This window comes from Antechinus flavipes, chromosome 1, assembly GCF_016432865.1.
Source record: "Antechinus flavipes isolate AdamAnt ecotype Samford, QLD, Australia chromosome 1, AdamAnt_v2, whole genome shotgun sequence".
NCBI lineage: Eukaryota > Metazoa > Chordata > Mammalia > Dasyuromorphia > Dasyuridae > Antechinus > Antechinus flavipes.
Window position 1 is genome coordinate 674,699,511 of NC_067398.1, and position 12,241 is coordinate 674,711,751.

The 12,241-nt window shown below is 51.6% G+C and overlaps 1 protein-coding gene across 4 annotated transcripts in view; it reads right to left on the reverse strand.

Moving 5' to 3' along the window:
- Nucleotides 1–6,206: 6,206 nt before the first annotated feature.
- CRTC1 (CREB regulated transcription coactivator 1) overlaps nt 6,207–12,241 on the reverse strand; it is a 118,266-nt gene continuing 112,231 nt past the window's right edge. For all 4 annotated transcript variants that reach the window (XM_051972292.1, XM_051972290.1, XM_051972291.1 and 1 more), the window contains 2 exons: nt 11,584–11,764; nt 6,207–9,783 (listed from right to left, as the gene is read on the reverse strand). In XM_051972292.1, coding sequence (XP_051828252.1) covers nt 9,572–9,783; nt 11,584–11,764 — 393 coding nt within the window. In that variant the 3' untranslated portion in view covers nt 6,207–9,571. The remainder of the gene's footprint in view (nt 9,784–11,583; nt 11,765–12,241) is intronic.

Consider the following 12,241-nt stretch of genomic DNA (forward strand, 5'->3'; position numbering starts at 1 on the left):
GGGAGAACCAGCCCCCAATTTTGTAGCAAAGGAGCAGGGAAGTGTATAGATCCCCTGAGCTCTTAGCACGTAGGTCCAGCCGAGGTGAGAAGATCAGGAAGGAGAAGGGGACGAAGGATCTATTTAGCTCTATCCTTCGGGGCTGATTCTCCGATTTATAAGGAGGGCTTTTTGTTTTTCTGCCCGCCCCCCAATTCCTCAGCACAAAGGGTGGCTATCAGGCAGAAAGGGGAATAGGCTTCCATCCCTGGAGGTTCTCTGGAGGTGGCGGGCGTGCCATGAGGCTGGGGGACCATGCAAGCTAGCAGATGAGCAGATTCCCCTGAAAGCCGGGGTTCCCTCTCACAAGGCCGACCGCAACCAAGCCTTAGAATTCTACAATGTCAGAGATGTGAGGATCCTTAGCAACGACTGGCAAGCCCAGCCTTCGACATGTACAGACCAGACGGAGATCACAGGGAGGAAAGGGACTTTTCCCAAGTCACCCAATGAGCCGCAGCAGAGGCAGGACTCTCCGGCCCCAGGTCCGAGCTTCCCCCCACCTCCTGGCCCGGAAGTCCCGGGCCCGGGCAGGGAAACAGAGCTGGCGGCTAGCCTGCACCTGACCCCCCAAGGGCTCTCTCTCCTCTCCTCCACAGAACTTTGGCCTTCCTGCCAGCCCCCCGCCCCCCAGCAGGGGAAGGAAGCCTTCCTCACCCCCAGCCACTCCATATCACCGAAAGGGGAGGCCTGGGCCAGCTCAGTCAGGAGGTGCCCAAGACAGGGACCGAGGGTCGGGCTAATGACGCATCGGGGTTGTCCTGGGTCCCTCTTGGGGCTAGGACTGAAGTTCTGGGAGCTGCCGCTAGGTGGAGAGCAGCGCTGGGAGATCCCGTGGGCAGGGGCACTGCCCGCTGCGGATGCTGCCAGCCGGGCAAGCCCGGATGCCGAGCTCTCAGGGCAAGGGGGCACTTGGAGAAGTCCCAGTGCGAGAGGGCACTAGAATGTGGCGAGCCTCCCGGCTCACCCGGGCAGCTCAGAGGGCAGTGGTGGGCCGTCCCCGGGGAAATAATTCCCACCCGCTGAGCCAGGCCCGGTAAGGCAGGACGCTCTAGTAACCCAGAAGGACCCAGTTTGGTGCGGAGAAGAGGGTCAGGACGAGGGGAAGGAAGGAACCCCTAGGTTCAAACCTGGCTCCAGACTTATGGTTTGAAGGACATTGAGCAAGTGACCTTCTGTCCCTGAGCCTCAGCGTCTGAGGGCTGTGGCTGAGACCCCTCCCAGCACTGGCCAGCTCCGAATCCTTGGCTCCCATCAGCTGGGCCTGGACCCCAAGCGGGCAGGCCCTCACTGCCCCCCGTCTTCCTGCCCCTTCACCGAAGAGGGAAGAAGCTGGGGTGGCGGCCGGAGACCCAGACGCAGCACGCGCCCCACCTCTGCCAGAGGAGTGAAAGGACTGAGGCTGGTACCAGCAAGCAAGCAAAAGGGAGGGTGGGGAGCAGGGCTGTCAGTCAGGATGCCAGCTGCTTCCTGCAGCAATAGGGGCAGGACATAAGGCATGAGAGATGCCAGAGGAGGGAGCTCCAGGGAGGACCAAGCTGTCCCTGGACCCTCAACTCGGCTTCCCTTTCAGGATGGGGAGGATGAGGGATGGCCAGTGCCTCTGCAGCTCTAAGGGGCCGGTGGTGTTCCCTGTCGGGGAAGAAGCCTAGACTATTGAGGATCAAAGGAGCCCACAGGCAGGTTGGGGTGCCAAAGGGGCTCTCCAGAGCTCAAGGAAAGTAGGCCTGACAGCACCCACTGCTGTCAAATGGTCTTTACTTGACCACCTCCTGGAAGAAATCAGTGTTCAGACAGATGGCAGGGGGCTGTCCCAGTCAACAGGCTGAGTTCTTGGGGTCAAGGTAGACCTCAGTAAAAATGACCAGTTAGGCAAGTGAGTGGGGAAGAGGAGTAGAACCCCTTTTTTGCAAGGATAATTCAACAGACTGTACTGGGGATGTTTGGCCATTGGGGGGGGAGGGAAACTGTGATTCCCGGGATTTAGGGAGAAAAAGGCCTTTTAGGGATCAATAGTCCAACATCCTCATTTAACCCATGAGGAACACAGGAAGCAGCAGAACCTCTGCTCCCAGTTACCACGTGGACCCCAGCGGCCCTGTGTCAGCGGTCCCAGAAAAGGAAAGGAGACAGGGCATGGGAACAAGAGTTTCTTTCCCCCTTTCCCTCTCCTCAGCTTGGGCCTGAGTCATCCAGCTCCCGAATTCTTTCTCCAGAGGAATTGAGGGTAAGGCTAGGACAAAAGCCTGGGCTGCCCTGTCTGTGTTCTTGGAGAGGGAGCTCAAGATGGACCCTAAAAACTGGTCCGACTGACGTCGGTGAGCGCAGCAGGAAGGGGGAAGTTGTGTTTAGATCTGCAAGGGCCTCAGGTACAGGGGAGCAGACTGAGACCCAGAGATTGTCAATGGCCACATGGATGTCAAGTGGCAGATCTGGAATTGACCCCAAAGTCCCGATTCCAAAGCCAGCCTTCTCTGCCCCCACCCCCGCAGGGCAGGCTCAGCCTAAGGGACCCAGCTCTCGGCTAGACAAGGATGTCTGGGAAGTTAGGAGGCGAGGCGCCCAGCTCACAGGATTCGAGGATGGGAAGGACCCTAGGGAGGCTGTGGTCCAGGGCTGCTTCACCAGGGGTTTGCCAGTCTGCTTTTGGTAGAACTGGTTTCCTCACAATGGCCCCAGTGGAGGTGTCACTCAGGACGGACTCAGGCCCGTCCCACCTGACCCGGACACGATCCATGCGTGGCCAGATTTGGAGGGGAGACCTAGGTCCGAAGCCCAGCTCCAAGCACTGAACCTTGTAGATGGGGGTGGCTCCCAATGGCTCTTGGCCCACCGCACAGGGCTGCTGCGGGGAAAGTGTTGGGAAAGCAGGGCCATCATCACACGCGAGCTGCACCTCTACCCAGAGCTCTGCCTTCTAGGCCTGCCTGCCAGCTCCAAGGTGGGGGAGCCTCTCACCCAGAGCTCAAGGGGGCTGCCGATTCCTGCCTGTTCCAGTCAAGGTGACAGATGTATCACAAGACAAAGCCAGAAGGGACCTTCCTGACCATGTGGTCCAATTCTCTCTACAGAAGACCCTTAGACCCAGAGAAAGCAAACCATCCGCCTAAACTCATCGGATTTGAACTCGGCTCCTCTGAATCCAAACTAACTCATCTCTGTGTCAGCGTGGTTGCCACCCCCCCCCAGCTGTTTCTGCAGACAGTGGCTGATCTCCACTGTTCTCACCCCCACGACCTCTGCCATGTCCCCCCATGTGAGGGGGGCTGTCCCGCTAACCTTCCACTGCGTCAGACCTGCCCAAGCACTTCATGAAATGCTGCCCCCCAACGTCCCCCACACCTCCCTGATCCTGCTGCCTTCCTCAGTCCTGTGCAAGTACAGAAAGCAGATCCACAGGAAGGAAGGGGCTGGCTCTGTCTACATAACAATCCTCCCATTGGCTTCTCAGCTCCCTGAGGGAAAGACACCTTAGTCAGTCATCTCTGTGTTCCCTACAGCACAGGGCGCTAGAAAAAACAAACATCTGTGTCCTTAATGAGCAGCACTCGGAAAATGGGGAAAAGAAATGTTGGGGGTCGGGGATTTGTGGGTTCATTAGCAAAAAAGAGTTGAAGAGTTCAATGCTCCTCAGGGAACGTTCCGCCAACCTTCCCCTCGCCTTCCCAGAGTTGCTCAAGTCCCTACTATAATACAGGCAATAAAAAGTATGAAGAAATTGTTTATTTGGGGGGAGGGGGCAGTCTCTTTTCAAGGGAATTCATCAGTGGCCCAAGAGTGTCCCCACAGGCGTGAAGGATCTCTATAAAATATGGAATCCAGCAGACAGACAAGCCACAAAGATGCTGGAAATCCAAAGCCTGATGAGGGGGGAGGGAGAGAGGAGGGGCAGCATTTGTCAGCCTTATGTCTACCTTGTACCACATGGCCCAGGGACACAAGAGTGACAGACGGGGCTTCCCAAATGCCACGATTATTTCATGATCCTGTATTTCTAGGAGAGCTCTGCTAGAGAGACAGGCTAGACAGTGATGGCTAGTCTTCCCGGAGGGCCAGTGTTTGCCCTGGAACCTTGCAGAAAAGGCTTCTCAGCACCTAGTTAGCCACCGTGGTCCCATCGGAGGACCTGAGGGCCATGTATGTGCCCTTGACTTTTGATGGGTATGGGAAGCAGGGGGTGGGGAATTTGGGTTATTGGTTTTGTTGATTTCCCTTAAGAAAAACATTTAAAAACTTCTAGCAGGGGAGGTGGAGAAAAACAGGCCTTGAGCGGTTGTTCTGGCTCTGCCACTAATGAAAATGTTTGACCTGGGTAAGTGACCCCCTCCTGTGGAACCTCAATTAAGTAAGGGAAGTTGAACTAGAATTGAATCACCAAATCACTAAGGTCCTTTCCTGCTAATTTGAAATTAGAAATTCCTCCCAGCACTGACTCTCTGTGTTCTAAGGCCCTGCCAACTCTTGACATCCTGTGTTCTACTGCTTCCCCCACAAAGCAGCACTGACTCCCTATATTCTAAGGTTCCCCCCACAGCCCTGACATCCTGGGTTCTAAGGGCCCTCCCAACCCTGATATCCTGGGTTCTAAGGGTCCTCCCAGCCCTGATATCCTGGGTTCTAAGGGTCTGTCCTCCCAGCCCTGACATCCTGGGTTCTAAGGGCCCTCCCAGCCCTGACATCCTGGGTTCTAAGGATCCTTCCAGCCCTGACATCCTGGGTTCTAAGGGCCCTCCTAGCCCTGACATCCTGGGTTCTAAGGGTCCTGCCAGCTCTGCTACCTTGGATGTTCTGGGTTGCTATGGCTCGAGAATATAGGAGCCAGAGTAGTACCCACTCTCTCTCCAGGAGAAGTTCCAAAAAAACTCTTTACAGGAGTTCCCTCTGTCCAGGAAAAGGTTTTGAGCAGCAGCACAGGACACTGGTCATGAGCTTATTAACATGCGGGCACAGCCCTGAGACGTATGTCCTGCTGCCGCCTCCAGTCCCATGCAGGTCTCATGCAGGCGGCACAAAAGTCAGCCGGTGTCGATCCAGGTTTAGAGAATGCAGACATCAGTACTATATACATGATGCAAAACAACACCCCCTCCCACCCCAGGTTCCTAGACAGTAATAAATAGCAAAAATCTACAGGGTCTCTTTGTAGTCACAGTATTTTCTACATGATGAGAGTGCAGTTTCCATTGGTTGGTTGCTTTTTTGCAAAAAAGTTGGCAAACACAACAGTCTTTCCTGGGAGAATGTTAGAAAAAACCAACTAGAAATCCATTGGAGGGCAACAGTATGGGAATTAACCCTTTGAGACTGAGAGAATGAATATCATTCAAATGTCCTCGGCACCCAAGTCAAAAGCAAATGGTTTCATTTTCTCCACTCATGTAATTCCCTCATTAGTGGCTAAGGCTCCTATTTCCTGCCTCAGGCTGGGAGCAGTGGTCCAGCAGCTTTAATTTCTTTGGCAGCTAAAAATCAAAGCCCCTTCCTTAACTTCCATGCTAGTCTCTGGTGCTGCTGCTCCTTTCTCTGACCTTCCCATTCACCAGGGTTCAAAACAACCCCCAAACTAAACATTTTCCAGAGATTTTTTAATCCAAAAGCTTACATGGGTGACAAAAAGAAAAAAACAAAACATTTTATCAAATCATTCATCAGATCTCACCTATTATCCCAGTGGTGGAAGGGTGCTCAGTGGGTAAGCTATGGATTATCCTGGCAGCAAAATCTATCTTCAGAGTGTTAGCAAGATGGCACCCAGTGTGACATTCAGTTTCTCAAAGGGTTAATACAAGTAGCAGGACTGCCTCTCTCTTTGGGGTTGGAGACAAAGAATCCCTGTCTGTGCCTGTCATCCCCTTCCACATCACACACCTCCAGAAAGGGACCAAACAAACACAGAGAGAGAGAGAGAGAGAGAGAGAGACAGACAGACAGACAGACAGACAGAGAGAGAGAGAGAGCGAGAGAGAGAGAGAGAGAGAGAGAGAGAGAGAGAAGAGACAGAAAGAGAGAAGAGACAGAAGAGAGACAGAAACAGAGAGACAGATAGATATATTGGCTAAATTAGATGGTCCCCAATGCCTTGTCTGAGAATTGCATCCAGATGGGTTATTTTATTAAGGCCATTTTTTAAAAGTTCTACTTACAATTCTAATAATAAACAAACTCTCTTATGTACATGTAGTTTTGTCTTTGTTTTTTTTGTTTTTGTTTTTTAAAAAAAAAGACCACATTCTCCAAGGTAGCATTTAGCAACATCATGTCCCTGTAAAAAACTACCCACCACACAATCTGGTTAGTGAATCGAACAAATACCTTCCAAACTGGATGCTTCATTAAGAGACAGTGGTTTAAAAAATATAACGTCTCACAAACAAGCATTTTCGTGCACAAAGTTTGGCTGGCCCGAATGGGTGGGGACACCAAGTCAATGAACAAACAGAATTATCAGGGAGCAACAAGACTTGCAGGAAGCACAGAAAATTTGCACAATACCTTTGGCTGTTCTGAAGGAAAGGACTGGGATCGTCTTTATGAAAGTAACTCAAGCTCTTATGGGTGTATGCCTCTTCCATTGGAAATGATCATTTTGGGGGGGGGACAGGAGTAGGGGTAGAGGAGGTAAAAGTAGAGAAAAGAAAAAATAAACAGCATTAGCAGAGGAAAACAAGCAGGTGGCAGGAGCGTGGTAGTTAGAAGTGGGCAAGATTTTTTCAAGCCTTAAATGGAGGAGACAGAAAGCCCTCCCTACTCTCCAGGAGAGGGAAAAAAAAATGTTTCAGAAGTTCCTATTTTAAGAACAAAATGATCCCCTTCATGTACCTTAGTGCAAACGATTAGAAAAGAGTCCAGAAGCATGAAGGAGGAAGGTGGTTATGGCCAGCATGGATGGAGGTATGGTTAAGGAGCTCGGCCTCCCCTGGATTTCTTGAAGCACACAGAAATCAAGCTATAACTCATGGCCTTCTTGGACTCCCCAAAAGGTTGCCTCCTTCCCTCTCCCAGCTCATTTCAAACCAAAATGGGCAGGGAGCACCCTCTGAAGGAGAAGAGTTTGACAGTGACCTCTCCTATGGAATTCTGGTCAGCAATATGGGGAGGGGGCAAGGAGGAGGAAACACAAAAGTAACTCTGATGTGATAAAGTTAAAAGGCTTTTTTAAAATTTGGGGGCAGTGGTATACATTTGACAAAAATCATATTGGAATGAGCTGCCCTCTATGTATTCTTTTCATGAGCATTTACTACCAACTAGTTGAAAATAATACAATTTAAATGACAAAATTGGGGGGCCAGGGGAAGGGTCATAATTTGTCAAATCCCATTATGGCAGACTGCTGAATGAAAAAACCAGCCGACTTCTTGGGACATGGAAGATTTGGGGAGTCTTGGTAAACAGTTAAAAACCAAACCAAACCTCAAATTCTTAAGCGTTTCATAATCCTCCCTCATCTGTCTGGTCTGGCAAGCCCCGAGTCTAAGAGTATATGGAAGTTTCAAACAGGAACTTTTGGGAGTCAGGGAATGGAATGGAAAGAGCAACTGAGCCACAAGCAGGAGTCCCAGCGGGACCCCAGCAAGTCCTTGCCCCTGCAGGTCTCAGTTTCCTTCTTTGTAAAAACAGGACTTAGACTAGATGAAGAGTTCTGAACCTGGGATCAATGAACTTAAAAAAAAAAAAAGCCCTTTGCTCACTCTATTTCAATATAATTGGGTTCCTTTAAATTGCCACATGTTTTATGTATTTAAAAACATGATTCTGAGAAGACTCCACAGGCTTCACCAGACTTACTGCCAAAGGGGTCAAGAATACAAAAGGCTGAGATCCCTGGGCCACAGGGTCTCTAAGGTTCCCCGCATCCAGGGGTCTATGAGCCTAGGGGAAGTTCTTCAACTGGTTCCACTATGGGCCTTCCCCTGGCTGTCAGCTGTGCGCCGTCATGCCCCTAGGGGCAAGACTGGGGAGGCCGCAGAAGCCCAGCCTGTGCAGGCCTTGACTAACTCACCACCTTCTGGCGCTGGAGACAAGCAGAATTTGGCAAGGCTGATCACTTATTTGGAGACATCAGAAAGGTAACATTCTTTATTTAGATTTAGACGTTGATGTGATTGTTTCTGGTTGAGAGTTGTTTAAAATTCCAGTTGGTTTAAAAATATAGACTATGATGCATATCATTCGGGGAATCAAAACACAAATGGATGCACTGTACAGACCTACAGGGCATCAATGGCTCCATGGAGTTCGGTTACGTCTCGACTATCCAAATACTTAAATACAAAACAAAACAAAAACAGAAAAAAAATCACAAATTCCTTAAATAACAGTATGTAAAGTTAACTGAAAACACATAACAGGTAATGAACAATAATAAAAAATAGGTCAAAAATGCCCCACCTTTCCTGGGACTCCTCCCAAGAAGGAGATCCTTCTATTCCTGCCCAGGATTTGTACCCCCTGGGCAGGACTGGAAAGGCTTGGCAGGGGATGGGGAAGGGGATGAGGATGGGGCTGGGCAAAGGATGGAGATGAGGTGGGGTGGGGACTGGGGAAGAGTAACAAGGAAAGGGAAAGCAAGTAGGTCTGTCCAACTTGGCCACAGAAGTCATTCTAGCTGCTTTAAATCTTCCGTTCTCTCCTTCATTTTCACCAGGTAATGAATTATAGTACTTTTTGTGTGCTCAGAAATATAAAAAGAAATCTCTCAAAATAGTGTTTATGTTTTGCTTTTTCACGCCCTCTCTCTCTTTCTCTCTCTCTTTTTGGGGGAAGGGAACGCCCATCCAGCAAAGCCCTCTGGGATGGGTCTGCTCTGGCTGCTGCTCCCCGGTCTCAGAGAACACCGTTTTGCCAACGGCTTGAGAAAAGGCAGTGAGGGCTGAACCAGAGAGGAAACAAATCAGAAAACGCACGAGGCATATCCACATGGGGAAAGCTCCATTACACTAGGAAGCGGCTGTAACCAAGCAGTCGGGGAGCCAGAAGCCCCGGAGCTCTGCTCTCTCCACCTCGGGGGCTCGAGGAGGGGCTCCGGAGTCATCAGGCCCGAGACTCAGAGCCCGGAGGCAGGAGGGGAAGGAGGGAGGGCGGGAGGGAAGGGACGACAGCGGAAATGGCAACTTGAGAGCACAAGGACGCCGGCCAATGGTTTTGGTATCTTACAGAGGGAGACTGCTCGGGCGGCGGGCGCGCTGCTTCGCGGTGGTGGCCACATACACCCCCCCTCCTAGTGCAAGAACACATTCACAACCTCACGCTGGGACTCGGGCGGGAAGGCGGATGCAGGATCCAAACTCATTCAAATGGCAACGAGTAGACTGAACCAGAGGGTCCAAGATGGCACCGGGGGGTGAGGCTGGGGTGGGGGATGAGGAGGTGGCAGCACTGCAAGCTTAGAAAGACAAGCTTTACTCAATTGCATGGGGCAGAGCGGCTGCTCTCGGGAACCCTGGAATCGGAGCCCACTGACCCGTGGCTGCATTCAGTCCGGCTGGGCGCCAGGAAGGTGGCACGCTCCTAGGCTCGAGGTGTCGGCACCCTACAGCCGGTCCATTCGGAAAGTGTCCTCTGTGGCGGGGTCAGCGAGGACCATGTCGGGATCGTTGAGCATGTGGAGTCCGTCGAGCGTTAAAGGGTCAATCTTGAGTTCGTCCAGGGGGAACTGGGAATCGGAATCAAAACTCACGTCGCCGACTCCTGCCAAAGTGCTGGTCAGTTCTTTTGATAAACTGGGGGGCGACTCCCCTGTCACTGGAACGGGAGACACAAAAACAGTTAGTTTCCCCACTCCAACGTGACACCCCCGCCAGAGGGGAGCGGACAGACAGCGAGAGGCTTCGCGCTGCCCTCCCGGCGAGCCCGTGACAGAGAGGAGCTGATCCCGGCAGGGCAGTATCTGGGCTTTCCACACCCTGGGCCTAGGGAAGCTGTGACTGCTTCCACAGGAGATGGACCTCCGGCCTTGGGGGAAGAGACTGCGGTAAGGGCCAAAAGCGCGCCTGGAGCTGCCTTTGTGAGTGAGAGCCAGGGACCTCAGAAAGGGCATTAGAACACAGAACACGGAGAGCGCAGAGCTGAGATGGCTGTTAGACAGCCAGGGCCTGGCCAGGAAGGAGTCTTTACACCGACCCAAACCGCTCATGAGTCCTAAGCCGCTTCCCTTAAGATAAAACACATGTGTTAACATAGAGTAAAGTGAGTCAAGGGAAATTCCATTCTTCTCTCTGAAAAATCAAACCCCTGGCACAAGGGAGTGGCGTTTGCTGACAGCAAACCATGAGTACTCTCTGTCCGCATCTGGCTCAATGGTCCCTAAATGGCCACCCGGTAATGGGTCAAGATGGTGCTCCCTCTAGTACAGCATTGCTCTGGTGGGAGCGGTCTTCTCCAGGAGGCCATGAGACACTACGGAAATCCCCCGGCCTGGGAATCCAGAGACCTGCTACAGAGTCTGACTCCTAGGGGCAAGCTCTGGGCAAGTCTCAGTGGGCCTCGGGTTCTTCATCTGTAAAACACTTACCAGATGCCAGTTCCCAGGAAACAGGGAAAATCCAGGGACCCTGGTCTCTGGGCAGAGAAGCCCGCCACCACAAAATGGGGGCCCGGCGCGGGCCACTGCTCCTCCATGCCAAGAATGCAGGCCCAAGTCACCCAGTCTTTAAAGGGTGCCATATGTACCACTTTCTCCAAGAAGTTTCAGCATATTGATACAAAACCAATTTCAAGCCCAACCCCCAATACAACTCATTTCTATGCCAACAACTAGACAGACAGACCCACAGATAGACAGACTAACAGAGAGATGGACAGACTGATAAACCGGCAGACAGAAAGAACCACCAGCACAACTCATTCATATGCCAATAGATGGATAGACAGATAGACAGACAGATTCCCCAGCACAACTGATTCCTATACCAATAGACAGACAGAAAGAAAATGTGCACATGTAACAATACTGAAGTATATTTGCATTTCTCTAGCTATATCTGCATATTTCTCATCTTAAGGAAACATTCATTTCATCACATTTCAACAAACGCCAGCTAGGTACAAGGCATTGTGTTAAGCATTTGAGAAAAACAGACAAAAACAAAAGTCCCTCAAGGAGCTTATTTTTTACTGGGAAGAAGTAACAGGTTTATTGCTTCATCACCACCATCATCAAAAATACAACCAGCAGAGTGCTACACTGTAGTTGATTGCTTAAGAAACAGTAGGGATGATGACAGTGATGGATGCTGGTAACAGGTGAAGATGGTCAATGGGAGGGATGGTGCTGATGGGGAGGGGATGGTGGTGGGGGAAGGAGGGGATGGTGGTGGGGGAAGGAGGGGATGGTGGTGGGGGAAGGAGGGGATGGTGGTGGGGGAAGGAGGGGATGGTGGTGGGGGAAGGAGGGGATGGTGCTGATGGGGAGGGGATGGTGGTGGGGGAAGGGGTAATGTTGATGGGGCAGCAGGGGACAGTGCTGAAGGTGACTAGGGTTGGCAAAGAAGGAGAGCTGTGGCAGTCTGGCCTCAGCTTCCGAGGGGAGAAGGAGAAGCTTACCTGTAAGGATGATGTTGGGGATGTTTCCGTGGCTTGAGTAGTTTAGCTGCTGTGAATCCTGAAGGCTGCTGTGACTCCCCGTCAGTCCCATCATAGCAGCCTGGGAGTAGTTAAGTGTGGAGCAGGGGCTGTACAGGCTGTTAGAGCTGATAGCGTTTTCAATCATATTAAACTGTTCCAGCTGAAGATCAAAGCACAAACCAAGCGTTACCCCAACCGCATCAGGCCAGAGAATCTCGCCGCCATGTCCAGCTCAGACTGTGCGCACAAATTTCCCCCAGAGGACAAGCCAGTACATGCTCTAACTGATTTCTAGGCTCTTTTTTACCCGTCTCTTTTTCCATCCAATTCAAGTGGATTAAATGCTTGTTGAATGAATGAATGAATGAATGATGATGGGTTCTGCTGGTATTTCTAAAGAGCTACAAACCCTAGCAGAGAGCGCGCTATGCTTTTTCTAGAGTAGGAGAGGGCAGGAAAGGCACTGCCTCAGGGCGCTGTTCTGGCATCTCTCGATGCACGTTCGCACCAAGGCAGATGTGCCCCAGCTCAGGCCCTCCGGGAGAGGCTTCCACCCTCCTCCTTGGAGGACAAGGTGCAGACGTGGGGTGCCAGCTGCCCGAGGGAGGGAAACAAAACCACCCACGTGGTGCCCGTT